Source organism: Calidris pugnax, unplaced genomic scaffold (genome assembly GCF_001431845.1).
Source record: "Calidris pugnax isolate Ruff unplaced genomic scaffold, ASM143184v1 scaffold102, whole genome shotgun sequence".
Lineage (NCBI taxonomy): Eukaryota > Metazoa > Chordata > Aves > Charadriiformes > Scolopacidae > Calidris > Calidris pugnax.
In genome coordinates, this window is record NW_015090846.1 from 5107909 (window position 1) to 5135607 (window position 27699).

General features: G+C 39.7%; 2 protein-coding genes across 7 annotated transcripts; both read right to left on the minus strand.

Annotated features, from left to right (window-relative positions):
- Positions 1 to 122: 122 nt before the first annotated feature.
- On the minus strand, positions 123 to 12562 carry PDCL (phosducin like). Of its 4 annotated transcripts, none has more exons than XM_014942856.1 (5): positions 12544 to 12562; positions 3814 to 3857; positions 3179 to 3353; positions 2007 to 2188; positions 123 to 865 (listed from the first exon to the last, which is right to left on the minus strand). In XM_014942856.1, exons 3-5 carry the CDS (start codon positions 3345 to 3347, stop codon positions 314 to 316), a joined length of 903 nt encoding a protein of 300 aa, XP_014798342.1. In that variant the 5' UTR covers positions 3348 to 3353; positions 3814 to 3857; positions 12544 to 12562; the 3' UTR covers positions 123 to 313. The 4 variants fall into 4 exon arrangements, with proteins under 4 accessions (XP_014798342.1, XP_014798340.1, XP_014798341.1 ...); XM_014942854.1 differs by lacking the exon at positions 12544 to 12562 and adding an exon at positions 4281 to 4614; XM_014942855.1 differs by lacking the exon at positions 12544 to 12562 and adding an exon at positions 4048 to 4240.
- Positions 3264 to 27699, minus strand: RC3H2 (ring finger and CCCH-type domains 2). 3 transcript variants are annotated; one of them, XM_014942852.1, is made up of 20 exons: positions 24465 to 27698; positions 22889 to 23006; positions 22205 to 22438; positions 21821 to 21996; positions 21176 to 21376; positions 20640 to 20772; positions 20268 to 20386; positions 19799 to 19911; positions 19279 to 19587; positions 18312 to 18526; positions 17360 to 17787; positions 16762 to 16932; positions 15546 to 15701; positions 14594 to 14807; positions 14349 to 14433; positions 13748 to 13829; positions 13203 to 13337; positions 12544 to 12651; positions 3814 to 3857; positions 3264 to 3353 (listed from the first exon to the last, which is right to left on the minus strand). In XM_014942852.1, the coding sequence occupies exons 1-19, from the start codon at positions 24693 to 24695 to the stop codon at positions 3816 to 3818; spliced, it is 3270 nt and encodes a 1089-aa protein (XP_014798338.1). In that variant the 5' UTR covers positions 24696 to 27698; the 3' UTR covers positions 3264 to 3353; positions 3814 to 3815. The 3 variants fall into 3 exon arrangements, with proteins under 3 accessions (XP_014798338.1, XP_014798335.1, XP_014798337.1); XM_014942849.1 differs by lacking the exons at positions 3264 to 3353; positions 3814 to 3857 and adding exons at positions 5278 to 10730; positions 11345 to 11493 and having other exon boundaries at positions 24465 to 27699; XM_014942851.1 differs by lacking the exons at positions 3264 to 3353; positions 3814 to 3857 and adding exons at positions 10552 to 10730; positions 11364 to 11493.

Genomic DNA, 27699 nt, shown 5'->3' on the forward strand with positions numbered 1-27699 from the left:
TAAGAAAAAAAATAATATAAGTGATTTAGAGATCAGAGATGACAATACACCATTTCCTAAACTTACTGCATTGTGTTAGAACTCCACGTTTAGTAAAACACATTTGAATTGGATAAAGGCAAGACTGTTTCAGTGTGTACTTTATTAATTTAAGAAACTGTTAGGAATTCCTTACATTATTTTTTACAAGCAAAAGTCAAAGTGCATGATGGGGAAGAATACATACCCACACTAGAGCAGAAGGAGAACAATCCCTATAGCACAAGAACATCCCACAGTACAACTACACCTACTGGCCCTGGCTCTAGGTGGTTCAGTCTATTTCCAGATCACTGTCTTCACTGTAACACGCAGAGGGATTATGTATAGAAGTCAGGAGCACCAGGTCCTTTTCTGGAAGCAAACTACATTCCTGCAGAAAAGCCTCCAGGTCAACAGCAAAAAAATCTTCTCCAAGCTGGTCAGTGATTCGCACAAAATTGCCGATGAGCTCACCTGCCTTGTAGACCAGCAACGCCGGCAGAGCGTTGTTGGTGAAGCGAGCGCTGGCGCCGATGAGGGAACTCTTCACTCTGCAAAATTTAACCGTTGGGTACTCTGCAGCCAGGCAGATCATGCAGCCGTGCAGGGACTCGGTGCCAGGGATATCATCTTCATAAATATGGATCATGATCAGCGTGCTCTTATGCTCTTTATCAACCGTGTCCAAAAACGCTTCTCCACTGGTGATCTCAAAAACCTGTTTGAATTGCTGCCCGCTGTACAACTGCTGCCTCATCTCCTCCATTCGCTGCTTCCTGTATCGCTGCAGGAACTCCTCATCATCTTCATCATTGTGAATCATGTTATACTCTTGTAACGTCATCTAAAAAAAAAACCATGCAAAGATACATGAAAAAGAAAAAGAGATCTGCATCACTATATGGGTCACTTATATAATGAGAATTTAAATCAAGAGGATTAATGTGGGTCACTCATCTTTTATAACAGCAAAGTGCAACCCGTGAAGGCTCAAGCACCCTCTGCATTATACTCCACTTTGATCTAATTAGAAACCGTGTCCATTGGGAACAGTGATTTCAGCCTTGGCTATTCCAGTTTCCAGGAGCTACGCTAATAACACAAGTGGCTGCTCCCACTTTAATCCAGGTTAATGGTGGCTCTGTGCTCTCCCTAAGCTACAGGCACTGGTTTGGGTACCGTGCCTGACCCAAGTCTACCTTCTTTCTCATTAGCTTTTCCATTTAGTTTTTCAGTTAACATCTCACAGCAACCAAATGCACTCTCTTGTCTGTAGAGCTAAAATTAACAGGATTTTATGTATTTCGTATCTGTTCACTTGCTTCCTTAAACGTATTTGCATCCCTCAAAGTATAGAGAGCATGGCCAACTTTCATCATCTGAAAGCAAGAATCACTGTCTGCTAATTAGTAACTTGTCTGACTAGAACTGTAAGAGCTAATCATACAGCCCAGCTGACTGAAACCACTCACTCCCAACGCCTTCTATCTGTGGAGCTCAAAGTCAAAGCTGAATTCTCAACATCCACTTACTAAACATGAAATCCATAAGGACTCCTAAACTCCTTTTAGGCAAAAAGGCATGGGACCCTTTTTGTTTTAGGCAGTTTTAGGCATGGGAGACAGTATTCATAGGTTTGCTGTATAACTCCTCGCATCCATCCCCCGAAGTCGACTTATTTGATAAACAGATCAGGGAAATCTGGGAAAAGGAGCTGGACTTCTTTGGCACAGCAGCTAAATTGCTTAACACAGGCAAATGCAATGCTCCTGGAATACCACTAAAATGCAAAATAAACTAGACAACACCTGGCAAATACAGTTATAAAGCACCTTTTAGACCACTGCTGTGTTCCTCTTTACTAGGGAGAAACTGTAAGTATCTACTGATAGAACAAGGATTTCTACCTGCTTCACATACACAAAGGATGAAACTCAAAGTATTAAACATTTAAGTGACATTTTAATTCCCTTGTGCCACGCTACCTTTCCATTGATTTTTTCCTGAAGCTCTTTCTGCTTCTGCTTCTCAGTCTCCTCATCCAAGTGAGATCTGCATGTCATAGACAATTTCTTGATGAGCCGTTCCATTTCTCTGCGCTGCTCCTGCCGCTGTTCGGTTTCCAGTTGTTTAAATCTTCGCCAGTCATTAATGACTCCTTTGGGACCTGAAATTAAATATATAGGCATTTCGCATGAAAGGGTAATAGAATTACACCTAACATTTAAAATTCAAGTAATAATTTATAAGTCAATAGTAAAATAGTGGCCCTGCCATAAACCCTTTGTATATTGTGCAAAATGTTGAAATGAAATTAAAAAAGTAAATTGCCACTTACACATCCTTCAGCTTGTATCTATTTTTTTAAGACGACTAAAGTTTATCTAACATCTCTCATAATTGTTCCAAAGATTATGCCAATGATTAATATCTGTGTTCTTGAAATAGAACCACCCTCAAGAACTCCCCTATTGTTAGCATGGCTTTTCGTAAGAACAAAAATAACGATGGGGAAGTATAATTAATGTTCCTGTGCAGAAGTACATTCTGTGATGTCCAATAGCATTAATTCTTACAGACTGCACTTCCCTGTGACCTTACTGGGGGCCCAGCAGAAAGGTCCCTTCTCAGTATGACAGTTTAATGCTATAATTCTTCCATTCTTCCTTCAGGTGAAAGATATGAACACACACAGGAAGAAGATTTTTCATCATTCTTAGAGAAACCGTAAAACAGAGAGACAGTCTTTCATAAGAACATAGGAAATAAATACCCTCTGGATCACACCAACCGTCCACACAGACTGTTATTGTTCTCTGACAGTGGCAGCAGAGAACACTATTTTGGGAAAGCCTGGCCACTTTTTATCTATTCCTCATGTACTCGTTCAGCATTATCAACCAAATTGTACAAATCAGCTCTGTACACAAAGCCTAACTGCTTTACATATAATGCTGAAGTCTCTGAGAGAAGTCAAACATTAAAAGAAAAAACTGGCTATTAAAAATAAGGTTAGATATAGCCAGGAAATGATCCATCTCTGACTCAAGTGTGCACAAAAACAGGACTTTCAGGTCAAAAAATGAATTTTAGAGAAACATACGAATCTTCCAATAAAAGAAGTATTCACAAAACAATTAGTTTGCTCTGACAGTACCTGTGTTGACTGCGCTGCCATCGCTGCTAAGCTCTACTTCCCCAACGCTTTCAGGAACGGTGCTCTCCCCTTCTTTATCTTCTTTCTCACTGTCTTCATCCTCACCCTCGCTACTGCTGTAATAGTACTGCAGCTTCTCACCAAGCAGTTTGTCATCCAAAGCAGTCATTGTGCTCTAAAAAATAAATTAACAAAATATAGAATGCATCTCTTATTCAAGTACGCATCGCGAGATACCACTTCAACTGCATAATGATGGTTCTTTAATTCCTTGGAGCAGTTTTTTAGCCACATAAACCAGTTTAGAGCCCACTATCAAACAGCCTGCAGTGCAGTCAGTCACGTGAACTAATTCTTCAGCACAATTTCAAACTCACTTAAGTTAAAAAACTTTACAAACAGAGCTGCTCTGAGGCTCACTCGTGCAGAAACACTTTTATGTGTGTTCTCATTCACGGAGAATTAATTTTCCAACCGCGATGCGGGAATCTTATCAGCCTCATTCAGACATCTCCATGCGGTTGATTTCCCAGTTATTGAAATTTAAATTTCCAGTATTATTTGCATTATTTTAACAATGATTTGTTTGAGCTGAAAAATGATCGATGTAATTAATCAAATTAAAATGTGCTGACCTTTATTCCTTTCCAGTGTTGCAGAGACAAGCTTCTATCAAAACCTGGAAGAACATCAATTCAAATTATTGAAGACAATCTCAAAAAAACTGTTGCAGAAATCCAGCACATTTAAATAACGTAACGCATGCAAGGAAAAAATTTAAAGGGAATGTAACCATGTTTGCTGTTTAATAAAAAAGGTTACTCTGCAACACAGAAAACAGATTTTCTAAGTATTGAGACAGAACGTACAAACACTTAGTGCAGTCAGTGCTACAGCTTCATGAACATCACTTCCAGGCTAAGAAATAACATATCAAAAGAAAGATCTTCACGTCTGTCATCTTCTCTCCTGCTCACTGACCACATGGGGCTCAACAGCATCCTGCCTGCACAGACAGCACTGACACCAGATGCTGACACGCTGATCAAGTGAATGCGACCATCCTAAAAATCCTCACAAACATTTTTTTGATCCAAAATACCTTCTGCTAAATAGCAATTAACAGCAGCAGAATCCGCCCTCTGCAGCTACTGACACTGTCAGCATTTACGGGCTTCGTAAACCTCTCGCATCAGGAGAACAGAAAGACCAGATTTCTCCAAGTGATGCAAAGCTGAGGAGCTCCTCAGGAGCCTGGGGCTGTCTCCACTGACTCCTTCCACCACAACCCTCTGGAGGAGATGCTGGTGGAATCCCATCCCCACGGAGCTGTACAAAACCTGAGAAATACTCTTCTTTCCTGGGCGAGGGGCAGTGGGTGCAGAGAAGACCAAGCCAGATATGTGGCTGTGGACCTGTGATGCACGAACTACACCCAAGTTTCCACAAAATTTCAATTAAAAAAAGAAAAAAAAAAAAAAGGCAATTTCAATCAAATCAGTTCATTTGGGCTCCCCCTCAGCTCTGCAGGACTCTACACGGCAGAGACACCGCGGGGCCAAAGCCGCTCCTGCGGGAGGGAGTTCAGGGGAGGTGAAGCCGATCATGGGGGCGGCGGGCAGATGGGCCGGGATTACCGGGATCACCGCCCAGCGCACCGCGGGGCCACAGGGAAGAGGCACGGCAAAGCCGACATTTTTATAACCGCGGATCCCCGGCCAGGCGAGGGCAGGAAGCAAAAGGGTTTAATTTCAGCAGAAAAGGGCTCCCAAGCTCCGCTCGGCCGAGCTCCCCCCCACCCCGGCTGTGGGCCGCGCCGCCTCACCCGCCCCCGCCACCCCGGGGAGCCCCGCTTCGCCTCGGGGAAGGGGGTCAGCCCGGCCCCAGCGGCCATCCCCGGCCCTCCCGCCCCGCCGGACGCCGACCCGGTCCCGCCTCACCGGACCCCGGCCCCGCCGCCGCCGCCTCAGCCGCTCCGCCGCTTTCCGGGGCCGCCCCTGCCGGCGCGGGGCATGGCGGGAAGGAGGCGGCCTGAGGGGACGGGGAGGAGACAGCCATGACACCCCCTCCCTCCCCCGCGGGTTGAAGGCAAAGAGTCATTTTAAGGTGGACAAATAATTTTTATTCGTGCATGCAAATACATGTCAATACTGCAAACTTCTTCCATCAAAGTCTCTCAAACACCGAAAACCAGGATGCTCTATCCGTGACCAGCCGCAGCCCCACAGCTCCTGAGGCGGCCGGGCCCTACCTCTACCACCACGGGAAACAGACCGTCGGGACTCCAAACCCAGATAAACGGAATAGAATTTAAACTTCCCCCCCGCCCCCCCAAATATATCCCCATTTCATTTTACAGATTTTTTTTTTATTTTATTTTTTTTTAAATTATAGTTTTAAATAGAAGCTGAGAATGCGCCATAAAAATGAGCATTAAATCCATCGTAGCGATGGTGCCTGCTTTATACATGATGGGTGTACACCATCTTTTATTTCATTTACATTTCAATCGAACAATAGATTTGCAAAGAAAATGTCTAATACAGACGTAAAAATATTCACACTAGAGCTTCACAATCGGTTGTACAATTGACAAACAGGCCTCTTTTCCCAAACTTTCCAGCTAAGCAAATTTATAAAAATGTAATCAATGCAACAAGAAAAAAAAAACCACAACAAAAAAAATTTTTTTTCTTTAAAACTTCCAGGGAAAAGAATACGCAGTAAACAGTATAAATGCGGACAGCAGATGCTGCAAGCTAACCACGATACTTCTGAGTGGCTGTACAGTGGGTATGTGCAGTACAAACAAAAGCCACGTGTGTTGTATCACAACTACCGTAAAATGTACTTGTTTGCCCAGCTAAGAAAATGCATGCATTTCCATGCCTTGGATTAACTGAGATCTACTCTGGATAAATCGATGGGCTATGTGCAAATGACCTTGGCTTTCGGCAGTATTATTACAGCCAGGCTCTGTTTTATTTCAGCTTTTACAGCAAAATCTTGAGTGATTAAGAGCTTCCACAAGAGTCCTTCTAAAATAACGGGGTGTAGCATTACATTTGGTTATTGGTCATTTCGATTATTCAGATTTGTTTCATCACTGACAGTTGTTTTGTTTTTTTCCCTTGTCGTGCTCCCTCGCCAGCAAAGAGATACACGGCCATGACTACTGCCAAAGTCAGCTCTTCATTTATACTGGAAAATGGGTCATTTAAAAAAAAGCACATTTATTGTGTTCTGCTTGCAGAAGAGGTCCCTCAATGAGAGGGAATTTCCTAGCAAAGGGATTAAACTACAACATAAAGAATGGACTTTTACATACTATAGATAATCTGATCATTTCTCATTTTGTTACACTCTCAAATTCAACATCTTCCTTCAGTAACATTCTAATAATAATGAAAAGTCTGTTCACAAATATGATCAAGGAGCTGCTGGTATACAGTGTTTATGTACAGCAACAGGTACAACTTGACAACTTGTGCTTTAAAAAAGCAAACAAAAACAATGTTTGGAACTATTCTGAGTTTAGATCAGGTTATTTTAAGCGTTCTTTCCTCAGCTGTTTCTGACCACTGTGCATTATTTTGTACCTCATCCAGCCTAGCACACTATGATACAAGAACAGCATTCAGCTCTTGAGTACAGGATAAATTAAAATTTCAATTGTGTTATCAAAGCACTAAAAACCTTCCAAATTAGACTTCTACAAAGAGCAATTAAGAGCTTATTTAATTTAATCAGCCGTGTACAACTTTTTTTTTTTTCTAAATCAAGTCAAACTTTAGTGTCCCTGTACTAGACTACCAAGAACCAGCGCCAGTTTGCTTTGCAAAGAGCCTAACCTTTCCTTTGAAGGGTCTAGTATACATTCTACAATGCAAAATCTGCATAAACACTAAGATTCATTTCTTGTCACCTGTTTACAGGAACAAAGTATCAGTAGCAGGGCAATCACTCTGCTAGCAGTATATGTCAAGAATGTACAGATAATTCCTTTCTCACCCAAGCACTCTCCCAGCACAAGCATTAGTCTCTATTAAGACCTATCTGGGAAATGAGGCAAACCAAGGAATGAATCCAGGTAGTGAGGCAACACAATTAACTTAGATACTAATAATTCCTGTATCTCTTGCATGTGAAATCCCTGCTGTACCCCTGGGGGGGGGGGACAAAAAAAAAAAAACAAACAAAACAAAACCAAAAAAACCCAAAAACACCAAACCAAAACAACCCAAAATGCTTGTCCAAGCAAAGCAAGAGAGCCGATCTCTTTCTCCAATCTGCTATGGGCCTTTTTTCTGACAGCACAGGTAAGTTAGGCCAAAACCTAACTGCTACTAACACACAAAGATTAGTCACTCTATCTCATTGTCAGAAAATAAGCCCTTCCATAGCCCAAAGGCACCTGATTAGCAACTAGACAAATGAATACATACTTGTTTGGAGAGGGTCAAGGGCTGAAACTTCACCAAAGGAGGAAGCCAGAACTAGGTTCCCACCCGCAGCTTCTCCTGTCAGGGCACTGGAGGGCATAGTTTCATGGCAAAACCCACACAGTCAGTGTTAAAACCATTAAGACAAAGCTGGCATGCTGTTAAAACCCCCCAACGGGTCTTCTGCCTGTCATTCTATATATTAAAAATTCAACTAAAAAAAAAAAAACCCTAGCCTCTAGTTAAGAACCAACTTTCCATGTGAAGTGTATGGTCATCCTAGAGAACTGCTCTATCCCGGGACCTCCTGCTGCAGAGAAGAGTCTATAGATACTGTTGTTCTTAAATACGCCAACGGGGTTGGCAGGAATATGTTGGGTTTATGTAATTTCACTGGACGAACAGGCAAATGTGTGTAAGCAGCTTATCCCAATCCCCCTCCAGCAGAGCACAACCAAGTTTTTAAAATCGCAATATTAAAATTAAAAAGTTAAGGTAAATACACAATCAATTTATGTAGTATATATTCACCCTCAGATCATGCTGAAGATGTTCTGTGGAGTTCTGGTGCACAGAGGGCTCTTTCCCTGAGGGCAAATAAGGACTTCTCGAACCTTTATATTTTCTCTATTTTTGTAACAAAATAGCAATTTAAAATTTAAAAATCTTTTAAAAAAATTACATCACCTTCAACATGGAAGATCTCACTGTTTAAATATCCATGAAAGAGACATACTTGTTTGCATATCTGTTTTGGAATTACATTGTACAGCAAATAATAGTATCTCAGAAGCATTTCAAAAGTAATATAAATTCATATTTACAGAATGGTCTTGGTATAAAATATACAACAATCATATTTATGTCTAACATTCTAAGTTAAAGTTAACACCGATAGGAAATAAGTTAAGGTGACAAAGGTGGTCTGGTTCTTGAATCCATTCACTTCGAGTTACGAGTGAAGCAAAGCGTGGGTCTAACCCCAGCGAGGAGGCGGCACTGGCCATGGGGAGGTACAGCTACAGCCACAGGGAACTACCAGAAGACTACAGGGACCAGGTTTCTACATACATTCCTTTACAGTTGAGTATTAAATAGATGTGTAAGATCTTCCATACTGACACCAGAATATCAAAACTAACCCTTGGATTTTTTTCAGGTATATTTACAACATAATTATTTCATGGACAGGTTTTGTTAGGAGAGATATCAAACACCAATATTTACTTAGTCTAATCAGTAACCCTCAGGGAAATGCCAACCCCCACCCCCCAGAAGCGTGCACAAAACAGTTATCAAAATCTTACCCGACCACATAGCTGTGATTTTGTAAAATAACAACTCAGACGACCAGTAACATGATCCTCTTTAAGCATTTTGCTAGCAGGAAAAGCCCTTACATGCAGTACACCTGGTGAAAGATCAGCTTGGCTTAAAATATTCCAGTACAATTTTCAGAGTAAACAACTTCACAGAAGTTAATAAAAACATAAAAAAAAAATATGTAAAACTTGTCACAAAGAAAAGTAAGAGGACAAACAAGAAGATAGTAATCATCAGGAGGGAGAGTCCTGCCTTCTTTAAAAATAAAAAAAAAGTGGATTTTTAAGCTTCTCAAAAAAATATGCCCAGGGCTCTAGTTCATGATTATTTATGAAAACCAATTTTCAGTTGACATGTCTAACATGATTCTCAGTCACATCTTAACAGGGCATAGATTCATACACTTTTCAGTACTCTGAAGGTCAGATAATGCTATATTATTGTATTTTCAAGGTCTTTGAAAATAAGTTGCCACTGAACAAGCAAAAATTAAACCTGAATACAAAATTATGATTAACAACATTTAACAAAGGTAATAGAACCGCCTTAAATTCCCAATATTTAGATTAAATTAAAAACAAAACAGTACAAAAAACAGCAATACCATCTTGTTAGTCAGTGCAAACACTACATACAGGGTTTTCAAAGAAAAGCCAAGAGCACCTGATACTTTTTGCCAAGTCATCTGGATTCTATAAACTCCAAGTTGAGAACTATTAATAAAAAAAAAAAAGGAAAGAAAAAAACCAAACCCAAACCCCAAAATTGCTGTTACATTAGTGCATAACCTCTCAAAAATGGTTGAAAATTGTTTCATGTATAACTAGGGGAAATCAATACCTAGTACGTTCGCTGGAGGACTTAGGCACTTGGTTTACTTCTGGTAACTTTACTTGGACAAGTAGCCTGTGTGTGTGTCTGTATCTACAGCACTAAAGCAGAAATTGGCAGGGGGAAGAAACCAGAAACAAAAAGCTGCAGCAAAGCACTGCACCACAGACCTGCAAATAACGCAGCAGTGCAAAGCTAATGGTGTGTTAACCCTGTAAAAGTCTCAAGTCCAAATCTCCACCTCTCAGTCTTCAAACAGGAAACAATACTCCATGCAAAGTTCCACAACTAAAGGAAAAGCAGCTGCAACAAGACACAAGTTCTTCTCTCATGAAACAAAATAGAGACAAATAAGTTAGTCTTCCTTTCACTAGATGTATCATCGTAGGATCCTGCTAGTTTAAATAACTGAGTTGTTAGTTTTCTACAGAAGCCATTTTAAACAAGAATGGCTCAGATACCGCACCGGATTGCTACAAACTCATAAAAAGCTGCTTTAAGCTTAAGTAAAACAATGTCCAAATTCCATTCATTTGTGGAAAGTGAACGCCTTACCCTAGTAAAGTAAGTTTTTTTTTTTTTCTTCAGAATGCTAATGCGAGAGGGGCTTGAAGTATCAAAGAGTCCACAGGAAATGCATGACCCCAATATTATTTTTTTTAAAAAAAATATACATTATATAATATATATTATATATATAAAAAGCTAGTGTAAATGCTTCCATGGTGTGGTCACAAGCTGGAAAGATGAATGCCTTTCAGCTGTTAACCATCCTGCCATTTGCAACAGGCTTTAAAAAGTCATTTTTATCCTCAGACATAATGTGAGCAGTTTTCAAACTGCGGCTGCCAGCACTGCCTGCTGTGCGGAGGGGCAGGCAGCTTGCATTGCTAACAGATGTTGGGATCGGCTGACTGAAGCAAGAAGTTACGGGCAGGATTGTTTTCTGCTCCTCCCTGAGGAGAAAAATAAGTTACACAAATATTAAACAAGTACATGCACAAGTATCCGGAACTGAATTTGTGTGCATTAAATAAATACTGACATAAACTCATTTTTAGCAACAGGCTAAACATCTTACTATGGAACGGTACGCTCAAGGTGTTAAATGCAGTCTGCCTCATTTTCAAAGGCTGCATTACACATTAAAGACTACAGAACATATAAACCTAAAATAGTGTATTTTAAAAACTACCTCTCTATGGAGATTTGTGCAAACAGTATGACATTTAACCTTTTGAAGTTTTTCTTAATTTCTGTTAGCTATAAAAATACTTTTGCATTTTTTGCTTACTGAATGTGAAAGGTATTTTTAACAGCTGTGACACATTTCAGTAGATATGATTACAACAATGCATACGAACAATGGTACCATCCTGTGACTTTCGTGTTTGTGACCTAATTCTATTTCTTAACAGGTTCTTCTCACTTCACCATGTGTACACAATGCAGATGTCTAATCCGAGTCTGAGTGGGTACGTCGTTCATCCTTAAACAATCATGCTTCAACTATTCTGATGCTGCTGTTTGTCTAATACTGGCAGACACTGCTGGTTTGTCTAACACTCACAGAATCACAAGGTCTTCACCTAAACTTTGTCTCTTCTGTTCCAGAGATTCTTTCTGGTGCTGCTTTAGTGGGTGCCCGTTCTCTACAGTTGTTCCATTGAGCAGCTGATCATCTTGAGAACTAATCCCTAGCTGTATATCCAGAATCTCCTACAGGAGAGAAAGAGAGATCTCCATCAATACTATCGCTACCAGCTTCAAATTTTCCTGTTATGTTCTACTACATAAAGCTGATGGAAATGGCAGCCTTATCGTAAGACTCCTTATTTTTATTTCATACTACTGGAATGTTTACCACATTTTACTACAGGGAAAAGGAAGTAGTATAAACATCAGTTGCTAAGAAATGGTTTAATCGGGTGAGATATGAAGGAAGCAATGAAGACAGTGAGAGCTGTTTCAGTAACTAGGGGTAGAGGAAAGGCTGAAGATAAAGGTCCTCTCATTCATGTAACGGTGATTCACAATTCACACTACGGTGCTGCATCACGTACCACTGGCAGAGCCAAAGAAAGCTGCAGCCAGTACTGTGAGCCACTACTGCAATGGAATATGTGCCATATAAGAACCTTAATTTCTTTTAAGTGTACAATACTTTAACAAAAAAAAAATGGACAATTGATTCTAATGCTCGGAATGAACCCCAGAATGTTTTGTGACTGCACAGCAAAGGAGGAGGTAGCAAAGGAGGAGGTAGCACAGAAGCAGCTGGGGTAGATGCCCAGAATTACAAACAAACAATAAAGTAGTAGTGGAAACAAAAGAACACCAGGTTCCAATCATTTAAGTGATTTTACTATTAGAATCAGGTGAGCACAAGGTTTAAATTAAATGATCACATTTAAATGTAAACTTCAATGTAAAACGTTCTTAACTACAGTTTCAACAGTGGAGGGGAAGGAGCGGACTCCCCATCATCACTGATATTATCAAAAGATAAAGAGCAAAAAGCTGGGAGCTATGACAAAGAACAGCAAGCTGGTTTTAACTTCAGTAATATCAACCCCCAGGTACCTGGACGAGAAGTACGAGACCCCTAGTGTTAAAATCAGGCAAATGTTTGACATCACTACAAAGACTAAAACCAAAAGGCTTTGCTATCGACATAATTTCCTAATTCATAAAGAAATTGTAGAAGTTTTTTAATAACTAATGAAAACACCCAGTGACCTCTTTAGACACACAGATTTTTGTACTTACTTCTATTTGTTCACCTTGCCCATCAGGTTCATCTGTGTCAAGGGCTGACAGCTCCAATTCAATGTCTCGGTCTGGCTTTGTGTCTGCACAGTCTTCAGTGTAATCAGTCTAAAAAAGAATTAGTATCTTCTGTAAATATCAAGTTGGCTCTTCACCTACTTCACACAACTCAAGTATTAAAGTGAAGACAGAAGATGCATTTCTAGGACGCAGTATTTGTACAATACAAAATAGTTAGTTAGCCACAAATAGAACTTTGGGCACAGAGAACATAGGACACAAAGCTAAATCTAACCACATTAAAGTACTGAAACAGGGAGAAAGAATGAATACCGAGGTGCAAATTTTGAGTCCATTGGCAGAATGTTCAGATTTATAACACATACAAGTAGAATGAGAACTAATGATTGCATGGAAATGGATTGTCACATTCTTCCGATTTCGTAAACGTGTGACTGGAGCAGCAGCACAGCAGGTGCCCCTGCTTCATTGCAGAGACAGAACTGGGTGCAACAACAACAGTGCCTTAACTAACACAAATCACATTATAAATATTTGGAAATGTTAAAACTAAGAGTTTTAACTCTGTTAAAAAGCATGCACTTCGGTATATACAAAAGCCCTCAGATTTGTTTCATCCCAATTACCCCTTTCTTTACCTCACCATTCCTCAAATCAATTTCCTTGCTTAAAAGATTTAAGGTAAGACGACTGCCTTCATCTAGAGAATTCCACTTCTGTTGCATGGCTAGTGCATTTGCCTCTCTCTGAAGTAATAACGAGTTACTTTTGGCCTATGGAAAGAAACATACCAGTTACCAACAACTACCAACTTAAACCATGTGTTGTCAAATGGCAAAATAAACCAACTTTCAAAAAGAACAATTCTTTTGCTAGATGGATAACTATGTATTCCTTTATTGCACAGCATTTATTTTGTTCTGCATTTGCTGACGTGTCAGGCCCACCACTTTCTCCCAAAAATGGCCTTACTGATGTCAATGGAACAGCTCATATTAGCAGTCCTTCTGCATTACACCAAGTGCTGCAGTACTAGTGTCTAGTTAACCCTTATGAATCATTTTGTCAATTGTAGTATTTTCTGTAGGTTACATTAAGAAAATTTATTTTAAAATCAGTTTACTAAATCCCCCTCCTTTTTAAATAAATTAAAAAACCCACATAGTATAATATCTGATCTTACCTGCTGTAACTCAATACTCAGTAGATCTCCAGTGCTGGAATGCTTTCTGTGACCAGACAAATCTGTAACTATGAACCTGTCCCTTTAAAAAGAATGAAGGCAAAACTAGGAATTAAGTTCTCTAAATCAAAGACCCCATAAACTTCATTAGTTTATCAACGTTAGATTTCTGCACAGAAATTATGTGACTAAGATAACGCACTCTTCATCTTCCTTGGGGCTCACAATACCCCAAGGCATTATGTGAAGCACCTTTATTTTACAAATGGATAAGATGTAGCAAGAATACTTGAGAGAAACTCCTCAAGATGGCAGAGTCTGACATGACAGCTTGGCAGTACTGACTCCAATTCTTTGATTGGTTCTCTCAAGGAATAGTTGCTAGTCATTTGGTATTATTAGCTGCATTAAGCATTAAAGACTACACAAGTTTTAATGTAGTTTTTCCAAGGTTTTATGCTGGATAGGAAAAAATATTTTGCTTTAAAATTAAGAACCTCTATTAATAGTTCCAGATTTTTTTCCCCCCACATGCAGGCTTTTGAAGAACAGCAAGCTACAGAAAACATTTTTAAGAGAACATAAAAAAACCCCTCCATACCGTTCTGCATAACGTGCTGATGAAGTAGAATCCGAGCCATAGGCACTCCATCTTGAGTCAACAGCATTGACATAAGGGACATAATCTGAAACAAATGAAGATACCGTTCATTATCTTCTCTGTTCTGAAGGTGGGGTATTCAGGAGTGTTAGCACTACAGCAATGAAGATGCAAAGAAAGCATGAAGAGGGTAAAACGTTTGCAATGTACGACGCTACAAGGTGGCAGGAAGGCTGTCCTTGTACCTGATACACTGATGGGCTTCGTAGCACTTCCTTGGGAAGCAGTGGCCTGAATGGGGTCTGTCGTGTGATACCCCGTGCGGGATGACCTGGAGATCGCACCCCACTTGGAGATAATCGGTCCGTCGCTGAACGGGATTATGGGATCTTCTTCCTTTGCCCTTCTCTGGGTTTCAAATAAATGCACTCTCCTTTTAACATCTCCGCTGTCCAAATCCTACACAGTTAGGAGACAGAAAAAAATGGACTCATTCGAAGTTATTCAGATTCTTCAGTTGCTAATAACTTTCTGATTATTGTTGCTGAATACAATGCTGAAAATCTGTCCAAATAGAGAGCCAAGATGGGCCTCAACAATTTAACTATTGCCCTTTAATGGCAAACTGACCACAAGAAAGCTATTGCCAGTGTTAGAAATAATAATTTTGCTTTTCCAAGCTTGTGTTTCCTGGTACAAAAAGTTCCAGCATGCTTCAAGGTCCTTCAGTACCCTTTCCTCTACTTGAAGGAGGCAGTACCAGGCTCAGGATGAGATTTGGTTACACTTGTTTCATAGAACATAAAAGTAACCTGCTGCCCCGTACAGTAGGAAGTCTCCAAAAAGCATGAGCTTTTACCCCTCTAATAATCAGAGGACATACTTAAAATTCACGAGTTCTTATCAGTTTATAGACCGTCTACTCAAAATATTTTGGCTACAAGTTTGTTATTAACATAGTTGTTTCAGACAGAATTTTACTCATGGCACTACATTCTGTCACTGAAGTAAACAAATCATTTACAAAACCAGGAAAAGATATTCCAAACAACTTCAAATATGTAGAGTGACTTTAAAATACTAAGAATAGAAGCTATCAACTTTGAAAAAAAAAAAAAGGCTTGTTTAACCAAACAGAAGACACTTCAGCATGTAAGTATCATTACACTAATGAGATAACATGCAGAAAACCCCTACCATTAACACGGCGTTTGAATTGGCAATCACATCCTTGGGCTCCGAGTCGATAGCGTTTATACAAGAGCCAATAGTGCCACAAGACCACGGTGAATAGTGAGAGAGATGGTCTTCCTCAAATTTAGTTCCACTCAGATCACTGACACTCTCCGAGAACTACAGAAAAGGGAATAAATAAGCAGTGAATAATAAAAACAGGGAATTCAGTCTAAAATAAAAGAAGACACTTATTGCTATTTAATTCAATTATCTCAAAAGTCAATCAAGGAGTTCTAGCCATATTCAAGACTTAACTCAGGGTCAACATAACCCATTCTGTCAAATTTTAAATCACTGCAGCTGACAGTAACTAACTGCCTGGTCTGCCAAGATGAGGCTGAAACCAGTGTCACTATGTTCGCCACAGGTTTCTTCAGGCAAATAGCTACAGGGATTAAACTGAGAGAAAGCCATGCATTTTCCTTTGATGTATAAGTCAGTGGCAGAATGAAGTATGACTTGGAACCCTCCAACCTGAATGAAGAGGACTAAATCCTGATCTACTTTGAAGGCATCCATAAGGGACTTCAAGTACCTAACAAGACCTTTTCTGAATCCTCTCAGTCTAACACCTCAGATATCATCAATGGACCCGTCAAACCACAGCCGAGTGCGCTTGGCAAGGTGGGTCTCACACTAGTTTCTTAGATGCATTTGATTTACACATATGGAAAACAAATATTACAAGGTACTTTCTTCTACAAAAGCACACTATTTCTATTTGTAGAGTTTCCATTCTTGTTTACAGAACTGATCACATACATGCCCAATGTTCTCCCAATGCCTTTTGCCACTTTTAAGGGATAGATATTTTCTGGGACAAGTGTTTGCAGTCATGATGCCATTTGGAGTACAAAAGGGAAAGTCCTTCTTAATGGAAAAGAACTGTTGTTTCCTACACAAAGACGTGGAAGTTCACAAAGCTACTTCAATAAAATTACATTTTCTTTAGCGAGGGTAAGTTGAATCACTTCACTTGTTGACCTGTTTTCAGCAATCATGGTTAGCATTAATACCAAATCCAATGTGTTCACTATTAGGTATTACTTTCCTTTTGCTAGAAGATTAAAATAATTTTATGAACAATAAAGAATTTCTGCCTGCCATTGACTAGAAATATTAAAAGGCACCTCATGGAAACATGAAGGGAAAATAAAGAAGTTCTCTGGCTTCCCACCTCTGTGCTGAAATCTACGCTGAAGAGAGGAGAAGGTGGTGTTGGAGACGGTGTTGCCATTGGAAGCGTTGACGATACCAGAGGAGTTTTCTGTGTGTGATACTGTGCCCATTGCTCCGGCTTCCGTCTTAACTGCTCCTCATAACCAGTCTTCAAATGACCGCAAGGCTCCTAGCAATAATAAACACAGCACTGTATATCCTATCACACTCTAATCAGAGGCAAATACTTGCAGGAGACACACTTGGAGCCTCAAATTCCCTTGGGTATGTAACCCTCCACTGGTATCACTAGAAGAATTTCACAAGGATCTGGAGGAGAACGTGGCCTATATATAGCAACTCAAACCTTATTTATGTAATTAATTCAAGCAACAAGCACATCAATTAGAGAGGGAAAGGGATTCTGCTCCTAATGCAGATATGAGCAGTCTATTATACAAGCCATTTTATTAAGGTTAAAACACTACAAGAACTTTGTCCAGGTCACATGTCTTGTAATCCCAAATAAACAGAAGTCTATGCTAATTATTTACCAACTTTTCAGTAATGACCTTCAGAACCAAGACTACATCCTTCCCTTTCTGGCTCTCACTTACCCTCGGTAAAGGCACAGTCCTCTGTTCGTTTGGAGGTTGACAAGCCACAGAGTAGTAGCCATCCAAAGAGTTGTATCTCTCACGTAACGATGTCTGATAGACAGATGAGTGCATCACATCCATGGGAGGTAAAGAATTGCTCCTAATAATATCATCTCGTGGGTACATCTGTGGGCGCCAGATGCGCCTGCTGTCATAAACTGGAGCATACATTCCAGAAGGGACAGGAGGAACTGGTCCATACGGCTGCGGAGGAGGAGGTTGGTAAGGAGAATTCAGTCGATCTCGAGGGGGAAATGTACTGTAATGATCGGCATATGGCACGGAAGCAGGTGGGAGGGAGGACTCTGGAACGTTATTGGACCTCACAAAGCGAGGAACACAGGGAGCCACACCAGCTGGTACTGTTGGAGGTGGTGGATAATATCCTTAAAAATTGGAAAAAGGCATATTTAATGTAACCACAAATGACCCAGAATTTTACACGTTCTAAAACTGTAAATAGTGCTGCTAAGTACCTTTAGAGAACGAAGAGTCACACTTTGCAAACCTGTTTCTGACCCTATCGTATTTCTGTGGAATATAATTTCATGTACAACAACCATATTTGCAGATGTAGTGCTGACCCTTTACTACCTCGATGCAATTCAGAAAATGGAGTTTCTCTGCCATTGCCCCTCTGGTATAACTACATGACTGAGTAACTGAAAAGGCAGCATCTTAAGCACTTCTTTATATAGGAAGTTATAACAGTTGCCTCTAAAATAAAAAGCTGTATTACTAAAAATGTACTTCCAAATGTCCATAAATAACCACTTACACACTTGGCTTATGCTTTTTTCTTTGCAGAGGACACTTCTAGCTTTTGTTTTGAGAGCTTGTGAATCACCTGATGCTCTAACACCTATTTGTTTGCTTGAATATAAACATGCACGCTGCTCATCTCACTCACCTGTCTGTGGGTACTGTGGAACTTCATATGACAGCTGAGTCCTGGGGTCTTGGAAATACTGAACATTATCAGAATGTGGAGGGTAGACGGGTACTCTGGGAACAAATGGGCTGGATTTTGGAGGCACAGAATTAACTTCTGTTCCAATATTAGGAGGACCAGCTGAGGTAGCTGCTGCCTGGCTTACAGGAGTCTTGGGTGGAGAACCAATTTTACTGAAAAGGATTACCAAGAAATCATTAAGCAGATCTTACATATTTCAGTTGGTCATCTCTCTGTGTAAACTCCCATGTAATGTGGACATTTTGGCCATGTCACTTCCTCTGGAATTTTTTTTTCATACCCAATACCAGTAGTCTTATTACATCTCAGACTTATCTCCTAAGAGAACTCAAAAGGACATAAATGTTTTGATACATACTCAGAAGCTTACGTACCACTTGTAAGTGTATTCTGGTAAAGACAAAGGCTTTGAAAAGTTATGTAGAAGCTCAGCGCTTCCTGCAGAAGTATCTAAAAATTTTTTAAGGGAAAACCCCAGAACTAGAAGATTTCCAGGATTATTAAGGGACCACGCACTACACTCGCCCTTCTTTGTTTCAGGAAATGTCAAATTTTGAGTGCAAGATTTTTGTTTTATTTTTATATAATAACCCAACAGTAATTAAGATATCATGCTGAGAACAACACAATAAAAGATAAAGGGAGAGATTTTCTCTATATTGCATGGGAGCATTCAACAGCTAAAATAACCGACACTGGCTCTGACAACTTGAATCCACAGGCTTTGTAAAATGGTCTCTGTTTTACAGAACAAGATCTCACACAACTCTGCAGCCAGTGAGCACCAGCAACAACTGCAAGCCAGGACCAGAATTCAATATCTGGTTTTTGCTATTCATAAACTCCACGATGGTCTAAAAGCAAAATGTTGTGTTTAGTTATCTTTATGAAAAGAGTTACCTACTTTTCAGGTAGTGATTCTGTAGGGGATCCAGAAACATTCTGGCCATTGGCTCCAGTCTTCCCACCCTTCTTGGTGTTGTCCAACGCTCTCAAGGAGGTGTCAGCACAGCGAGGGATCAGCTGGGGAACACCACTTTCCAGATTAGCTATTCCATTAGTACTTGGCACCATCTTCCCGGTCGCTTCGGGGCTTCCTATGACAGAAATGACGTTTCCTGTTGTGGTTGAGACGGTGCTATTTACGCCAACTTTATTTAGAAGGGGGAATGTTCTCACTGTTGCACTGATTTTTTTGTTCCTCAAGCGATATCTAAAAACAAACATGTACAAACACACACAAAAGACAGACGATTTTAAAAGTGCTTATTGTGAAGTTTAATGTATCTGCAAAACTAGCAAAAGGCAGGCGTTGAGAGTAACACTATATCCAAAAATTACAGGTCTTTAAAAACTGTTTTCAAAATTCTATGGAGATTGCTTGGATTTAAATTAAAAAGAAAAAATAAGTCTCCCACACTCACTTTTCAAGCTCTTCCTGAGAATGAGCAAATGTACAGTTTGTTCCTCTTGGACATCCCCCTTGCTGTCGAAGGTCTCGGCACATACTTGTTTTGTATTTGCTATTTGGTTGTGGCTTTAACAAACAGAAAAAAATCCTCTTACAAACATTTACATAAAAATAGGCTTTCAATACACAAAACACATCCATGATATGTTTTTTTATATTGCACCTTTAATTAGAAAATTAAGGAAACTTCGCCTTGCTGGGCTAAGTACTATGCCATCGTAGGGATCTCACTACAGCAAGCTCTGCTGCATCCCACATTCAGAAATGTTCAGTTCTCAAAACCTGAACACAGTAAGTAACAGTATCATCAATTATTCCACAGAAAAGGCCATAAATATCTCCAATCAATAGTAATTTTTCAAAGTTGCATCTTTCAGTAACTGTACATTAAGACATACAATGCAACGAGTGAATATAGTTACCTGTGGAGTTTCATGGCCTTTTCTACTGTAGTTCTGAATGAAATCCACCAGCCCGTGTACCACAGTCTTTACAGCGACCATTGCATTTTCCAGCTGCTCCCATGTTGGAGATGCTGCATCTAAAATTATTAAAAGCAGGTTTGTCACTCTGTCAGGAACTCCAATAGTATCATAAAAAAAGAGACAACTCTTCTAGTACTTCAAAACACCAAGTACTAAGACAGAACTCAGAGAGCCCTGAAGAAGCGTTTATGACATAATATATTAATTAATGGGAATTCTGAAACCGAGAATGGAGGTTGTCATCTTAATCATTTTCTTTGCTAGACATAAAGAATATTAAAAAATATTTTAAGAGTTTCATTTGCATACCTGGATTTGGATCTATGTTTGCCAGAAGCTCCAAGTGAGGCCTCAGCCTGTTTAAGTTTGCAGGATCCCCCGTGCGCTGCAAGACAATTGTCAACTCTTGTACGCTCTTGGCAAAAGATTCGGGAGATTGGAGCTGAAAGCAAAGTGAGAGTTAGTGTGCTGCATCTTACAACTGTCAACTACTCATCTTAAAAGATTTTCATTACATTGGTTCCTAAACATATATGTTGTGTCTTCAGATGGCATATAGAGAGTATCAGTGGAGAGAAATTTTATTTCTCAGCTCAGAATCTGCCCTATGAAGCTTCATCATAAGACACAAGAAAGGGAATTAATCTCAAGCTACTGAAAACCAAAATGTCTTCATATGAAGAATACACTGCAGTGGGGCAAAAAAACCCTTCATTCTAGTTTTAATTAATATTTCATATGACTAAAGACAAAAAGTTAACTCAAGCAGTTCTTGGATTTTTATTATAATATTTAATAGTCAAATCTAATGCTACAAAGATATTAAAATCATGCATTTGACGAACCTTGTCAATAATGGATTGCATGTGTGATTTATGGGCCAAGTCACCATAAAGAAGGGAAGACCATTGCTCTGGTGATATTCGAAGTCCTGCTTCCATGGCAATGTGAACAATTTGGGCATCATGTTCTCTCCGCAAAGCCTCGTAACTCCGAAACTCCTCTTTAAGTTGCATCAGAGAAGAATCTTCATCCCTTTTAGTGACCTAATAAACATCAATAGTTAAACACTCATCCTTTAACAAAAAAAATCTCCAAGTCCATCAGAAAAAAAGACAGTTACATAGTACAAAATACAAAAGTATTGTTTTTGCATATTCAGCTTATATATGTTTTACGCAGCGGTGCCCAGGCAGAAACACCAGTTCCTCAAGTGTTTACAGGATCACAAGTGCAAAACCATACCATGTAAAAGAATCAGGTTTGCTTAAGTTAGATATTTAGTAATTCTACTAGTAGTTTTTGTTACTAAAGGATGACTTAAAGAAACAGGAAAGTATCTAGAAGTGACTTAAATAATAAGAAGGAAGAAAAAGGTTAAGATATTGAAATTTAAAGACCAGAATATTTAACTGAGAGCCCACTATAAACGTTAAGTCTCTGGAGCTGCACTGGTTTGCAGGAACTAACTTCAAATATTGGTATTTTACCTTAAAGCATGATGCTCTATACAGTAGCTGCACAACGTGACCAATGCTCGTTTTAGAGGCCTGAGGAAATCTTGGTTCTAGCCTTTGCACAACAAAAAGTACCAGAACTTTTCTTGAGAGTGCAGAGCCGTCTTCCAGTGCCAGTAATACGAGTTTCAGTGCCTCCTCTTGCATAGCTTTAACATACAAAAATAAAAGATAGGAAATGAAATATAGTGCCAGGAAAGAGGCTATTTTCTTCCCTTCTTTCTTTGTGGCAAAAAGTTGAAAACCAGAAGTACTTACATCTTCAACAGAACAGAAAAAACTTCCCAAGAATGTTTTATTAAGAAGAGGTACAGCTACATAAAGGTCCAGCTGCTGCAGGTTCTACAGGTTCCTTACCTGGTCCTAGAAACTGGCATCCTCGTGCCCTGACAGCAGCCCAAAGATTGGCAGAAAGCTGCTGAGGATTCTGGTGCTGCAGGATCAGTTCTGTCACAGTTCTCTCTCCCAGAGATCGAGCTGCCCTCATCGCTCTAACCCGACCCTCTTCCTCCACCAGCTGACAGTTCACCAGGGTCACAAGCTTCCTTTGCATCGGACGGCTCAGTGCACTCTGATTCAAGCTTGCAACACCTACAAAGAAAGAGAGAATAGGCAAACGATTGCTTCTAATCAGGCAAATTCAGCTGAATAAGACAAAAAAAAGGTTTAATAGGATGTGTCTTTCTCTAGGACCTGGATGCTGGTCAGGGGCACCTTCCCTTCTCTTAGGCAACTCTGTGGAATTCATTATCAAAAAGAATTTTAATAAGTTGACATCATACCCATCATTTGAGGAAAGTTCAGCTTTAGTACAAAGTTAGCCCCAAGGAAATAATATTATATAAAAAAGAATATTTTGCAAACTTAAAATTTAAAAAAAAAAATCAAGTGTCACAGGTGTGAATAAGCTTTTAAAGACGTAAGGTAAAATTTATTACAAAAATGAGAGGGTTATCCCATTGACATCTAAAATCAGTGCCGAAAGCACAATGCTGTTAGAAGTAAGCGATATCAAAATTCCATTGTTCAGCAGAGACTCACCTTTTCCTCCACTTAATGGCTTTAAGTAGAGTGCCAAATCCTCAACACATTTCTTTGCTACTTCATAATGTTTGTTCTCCCCTACATTACTCAACTTTACTGTCTGATGATCAGGTACCTACAAAAATGCAAGGGGGAAGAGGGAGAGAAGAATTATATGTATCTGGCCGACCTACCCGACACGCCCAGGATGGTACCACCACCACCACCGCTGCCATAACGCTGCAGATGTACACTGCTTTTTAGAGAAGTGACAGACAGGACCCACCCAAGGTATGCAGAATGTAACAAGGAGTACAGAAAGGACTCAAGATGAGGTCAGGGTGATGAAATGTTATTTTTGTTAGTACTCAACACATTATGAACAAAAGTAGGATAAAAAACATTAACCAAAGTCTAATAAGAAGGTACTTAAAAGATGAATGAATAACACAGGAATTGCGAGGATGTTCAGTGTACAAGATCTGCATTATTTACTGCACAAAGACAAGGGAAGTTACAAGACAAAATTAACTGGCAAGAAAGTAATGTTAAAAAAATCAAAACCAAAGTTAAAAAATAATTTAAGCATAATTTGGGCATGCCGAAATCTTCAAAGAGAAGAATGAGCAAACTTAACTTGGTAGAAAAAAACTCAAAGTAGAGTAACAAGGTCAGACAATGAAAATAGAGGGAGTGTTAGTCAATACATTAAATTGTTTGAGAGACATTGCAAGAACTCAGGAGACTGGGAAAACGAATGTTGTAAGATCAAGGCAGTGATTTGACACACACTTAGAAATCAAGGAAATAAATGAAAGGAACATGTGAACTTGAGAAACAAAGCCACTTTGACATTGATAGCGTTGTTACCAATAGCTGTGTCAAGGCATGTGATAAGACATTTATAAAGCAAATTAAAAAGCATCTTCTTACTGCATCACCCAGGTGTTACAGCCAGAGTAATATGAAAAAGCATATGAATCAGCATAAGGTGAACAGACTGATTTAGTCTCCGTAAAGCGCAGCACTGATTATATAATCGCTGTTTTGCCACGGCTACGAGACAGCACCGGGAACATTCCTGGCCTGATTAGCCACTGTCTGAAAATGCAGTGCAAAAGCCATCATCATGCATATTTAAAAAATAAAAAATAAAAAAAAATATACAGGCACACTTCTGAAACTTGGTTAAACAGCTAGCTACTGCTGAGCGTGTGACATGTAGAAATGAGATTGCTTGCAAGAGCACGATGAACAAGTGCAATCTGCAGGTTCACTTTTCTAATGACAATTGTGACAGATAATTGTCCATTTCCTAATGGATATTTTTCTCCAGTCACAGTTCAAGAGCCTTTTTAAACTAGATTCAGCTTACAACTACAATATGTTATCATTTTATAAGAAAAGGATGGTCCTGAAAATGGTGTGGTTGCTTTTAGAGTATGTACAGACTTCTAAATATTACAAAGTTAAAGTCTTACCATTTTTTTTTTTTTAGACTAAAATGAGGGAAAAAGATCAGCACACGTATTGCAACGGGTACGTAAACGGTAATAACATGAAGTGGCAAAACAAAGAGCTGCTTAAATCATACCTGGGCTCCAACTAACTGGAGGAGTGCAAAGTTTACAGGAAGCACATCGATGTCTGTATTGATGGCAGTCTGGTCGAAAGGACATGCCTTGCGATGAAGCTTGTTCAGGCAGGTCTTACAGACAGTGTGAGAGCAACCTAAGCTGATGGGTTTGTGCACATTCTCATCAAACTCGTTGTAGCAGATTGGGCAGGACAGAAATTCTGTCCACTGAGCTGCCTGCACAGGCATTGTGGAAGCCGGACACTTGTTTAGCAGGCTAGCAGACCATTATTTCACTGTACTATGTTTTGGCAGCTGTAAGTGAATAACAGAGTATTTAAAACATGTTTTCTGGTAATTTAGAATGATTTTTAATTAAAGAAAAAAAAACAACAAACCACCATTTCAATATTTTACAGAATAAAACCAAATCCTTATGTTGAAGTAGTCAAAAACCCCAACTTTGTGTTAGTTTATTAATTGTACCAAAAAGGCTCATGAACTGAATTAATGCAGTCTACCATAAGTTGAACCTATTCACAATAAATGGCATTAAAGTTCTTCTCACAGGATTAAATACACCTTTAGCGTAGGAAGAGGAAGACATTTATTGGCACAGAAAGCATAAAGGCATGAATCACAGTAACCATCTCTCACAACATCTCATCTAACCTCAAATTTTCAAAACCCTGAAAGCACTCCCTGGTTGTAGAATGGGCCTGGGGTGGGAAGGAGACACAGAAACTTTTATTTATTTTTTTTTTTGGCCCAGGGAAGTTAAAATGTTATTTCCATTTGAAGTGAAGTAGAACAATGCCTTCCTTCTACAGATCATGTTCAGACACGGAACTAAACACAGCTTTGCCTTTTTTTTTTTTTTAAAAAAAAAAAAAAGAGACACATTTCCTCTTTCTGTAAAAGACAAATCCATTAACAAATCAATTAACAAAAGTTAAGATTCAGAAGAAAACACTACAAGAGAGATTAGTTTTTAGTATTATGATTCTCATATGTTACTCCCTTCTTTTCTCCCAAGAGCCGACCGGGGCAGAGATTGCTGTAGCCAAGTTTGCTTTTCCCATCTCTACCTTACACAACAAGGCAACTCACTTCTAGGAACTCACAAGAGAAAGCACGAAAATCTCCAATGTGTTGAAAATCCAAGTATTTACAACAAAACTTATGACAAGGCAAGCAATAACTTCAACCTGTTTGCTACTAAGCCTTTTCTCTTGAAACACCTCACTCTGCAGTAGCACCATGCGAATCGGTTACATAAATGTATTCCAAAGAAAACACAGATTTACAGAAATTGTTGGGAAAGACATCCCGTCTTATATAAATGCATGTTCTTGAAAAAGACAACAGGCCTAAGAAGTTCATCAAAACTGTTTACGCTCAAGCTTTCCTGAGAAAGAATTAAACCCGCGGTTCCTCTCGCCCCACCCTCCGCCGCAACGTGCCACCGCGGTGACTTTCTGTCCAACCCAGGGACCAGTTGGTTCACTTCAAGGCTGGAACAGGCTTCTCCTCACAGCTCGGGAGAAATGCACATACACAAATGTTTTAATTACATGTTTCACATTCTATTTATTTTTTTTTCCTCTGATGATGGGGGAAAACGGCAATTGTTTTGAGGCGGCTGAGATCTCCCCTCCGCGTCGAATTCGGTAACTCTTTACTGCAATTCCATTGTTGGCTGTGCTACAGTTTAATTAATGCTGAAGTATCAGACCATTGAAATAATTACTAGAACACCAAACAGACTATCGGTGATGTATTTTATGTTAATTATGACCATCTGTTTAGAAATTCTATTTAGTACTATGAATATTCAGTGCCCTTTAAGTAACAGGATACAAGATGTCCTTATCTCAGTGAGCTTTTCAATATTATGCAGCGATTTTTCCCCCAAATGAATTCCCATAGTAAGTGTAAAACCCAACAAACTGAAATGGAACCTGTCCCTTCCAAACCAAACTGCTGAGATAACACTTTCAACGTAAGCCAGAATATTCACATGCATTGGATACAACTGGTTCTCATCGAAGCTCTAGGAAAGCACAATCAAAGCTCTTGCAGCGATGAAAAAAAAAATTGCAGTCCTCTAATCTGCTATTGCTTCCTACATCTTTTAACCAAGGAAATTCAAAAGCAAAACAAATAATAGCGAAACTGAACAATGAGCCAACATGCTTAGAAAGATTTTTAATGCCTTGATAAAGCATCCCACCATTTCCTCAGCACACCTCCTCCAGCTTCCCTACCAAAACAGCGGGACAAGAGATGAACAGAACTGAAAAGCCTCGCACTAAATACTTTCTTTCAAGTTTTTTGCCAGCATTCCCAAGAACATCAAGGTACTAACACCAACAGTGCTGCTGACGCTGGTTTTTCACCTGCACGACACAGGTAAGAGCCCAAACAAGACGATTCTGGGAACGTGCTACTGTCACAGCTCACACAGGGAAAAGTCTAAGAAAAGGCTCATACACACAGAGCTCAGTTGCTAATACCTTGTTGGGCTCTGAGAGCCTCCTAATAAACAGGCTCTATTTCCACACTGCTCATTAATTATCTCAAATGCAGGAATCTGCCCTGAGACAGGACCCACAGTTTCCACAGAGACTTCAGAGACTTGCAAGAATCAGCCACCTCTCTATTTACAAGCTTTTAAAATAAAGTTGTTTGTTTTCCTGACTGGCATAGAAATGAAACACAACAAATTCTTAAAGTGTGCAACACCAGGTTTTAAACATCTCTGGGTGTTTATCATAAATGACAGATTCTACTAAGCATGTGTTGACCTTCAGATTTCTTGACAGGAAAAAAAAAAACTAATTAAATCAGCGAAGAGCTGGGGAAAGCTCTCAACTCCTAAAACTTCAGGCAGCTGTACCCAGAGGAAGTCTCCGCACCGGTAAGCGTGCCAGCCATCCTGCTGCTCCTGCACCCCAGCCTGTTCAGAAAACAACCTTACATCTCCTAATGATCATGTCAACTTCTACAAAAAACATAAGCCGAACGTTTAATAGATTCTTGCTCCTTGTCAGAAACAATGTATTTCAGGGATGTCCTCTTGAAGAGCAAATTGCTGCAGTGCTGTACACCCAGCAAACACGAGGAGGAGAAGGGAATAAAGGCAGCAAAGCAGAGACCAGCTCGGGTTTGGTTTTAGCAGCATTGTTCTCAGCACAGTTACCACACTCCGCCTGCTCACGCCAGCAGACACACTCTCTATCTCCACACATAC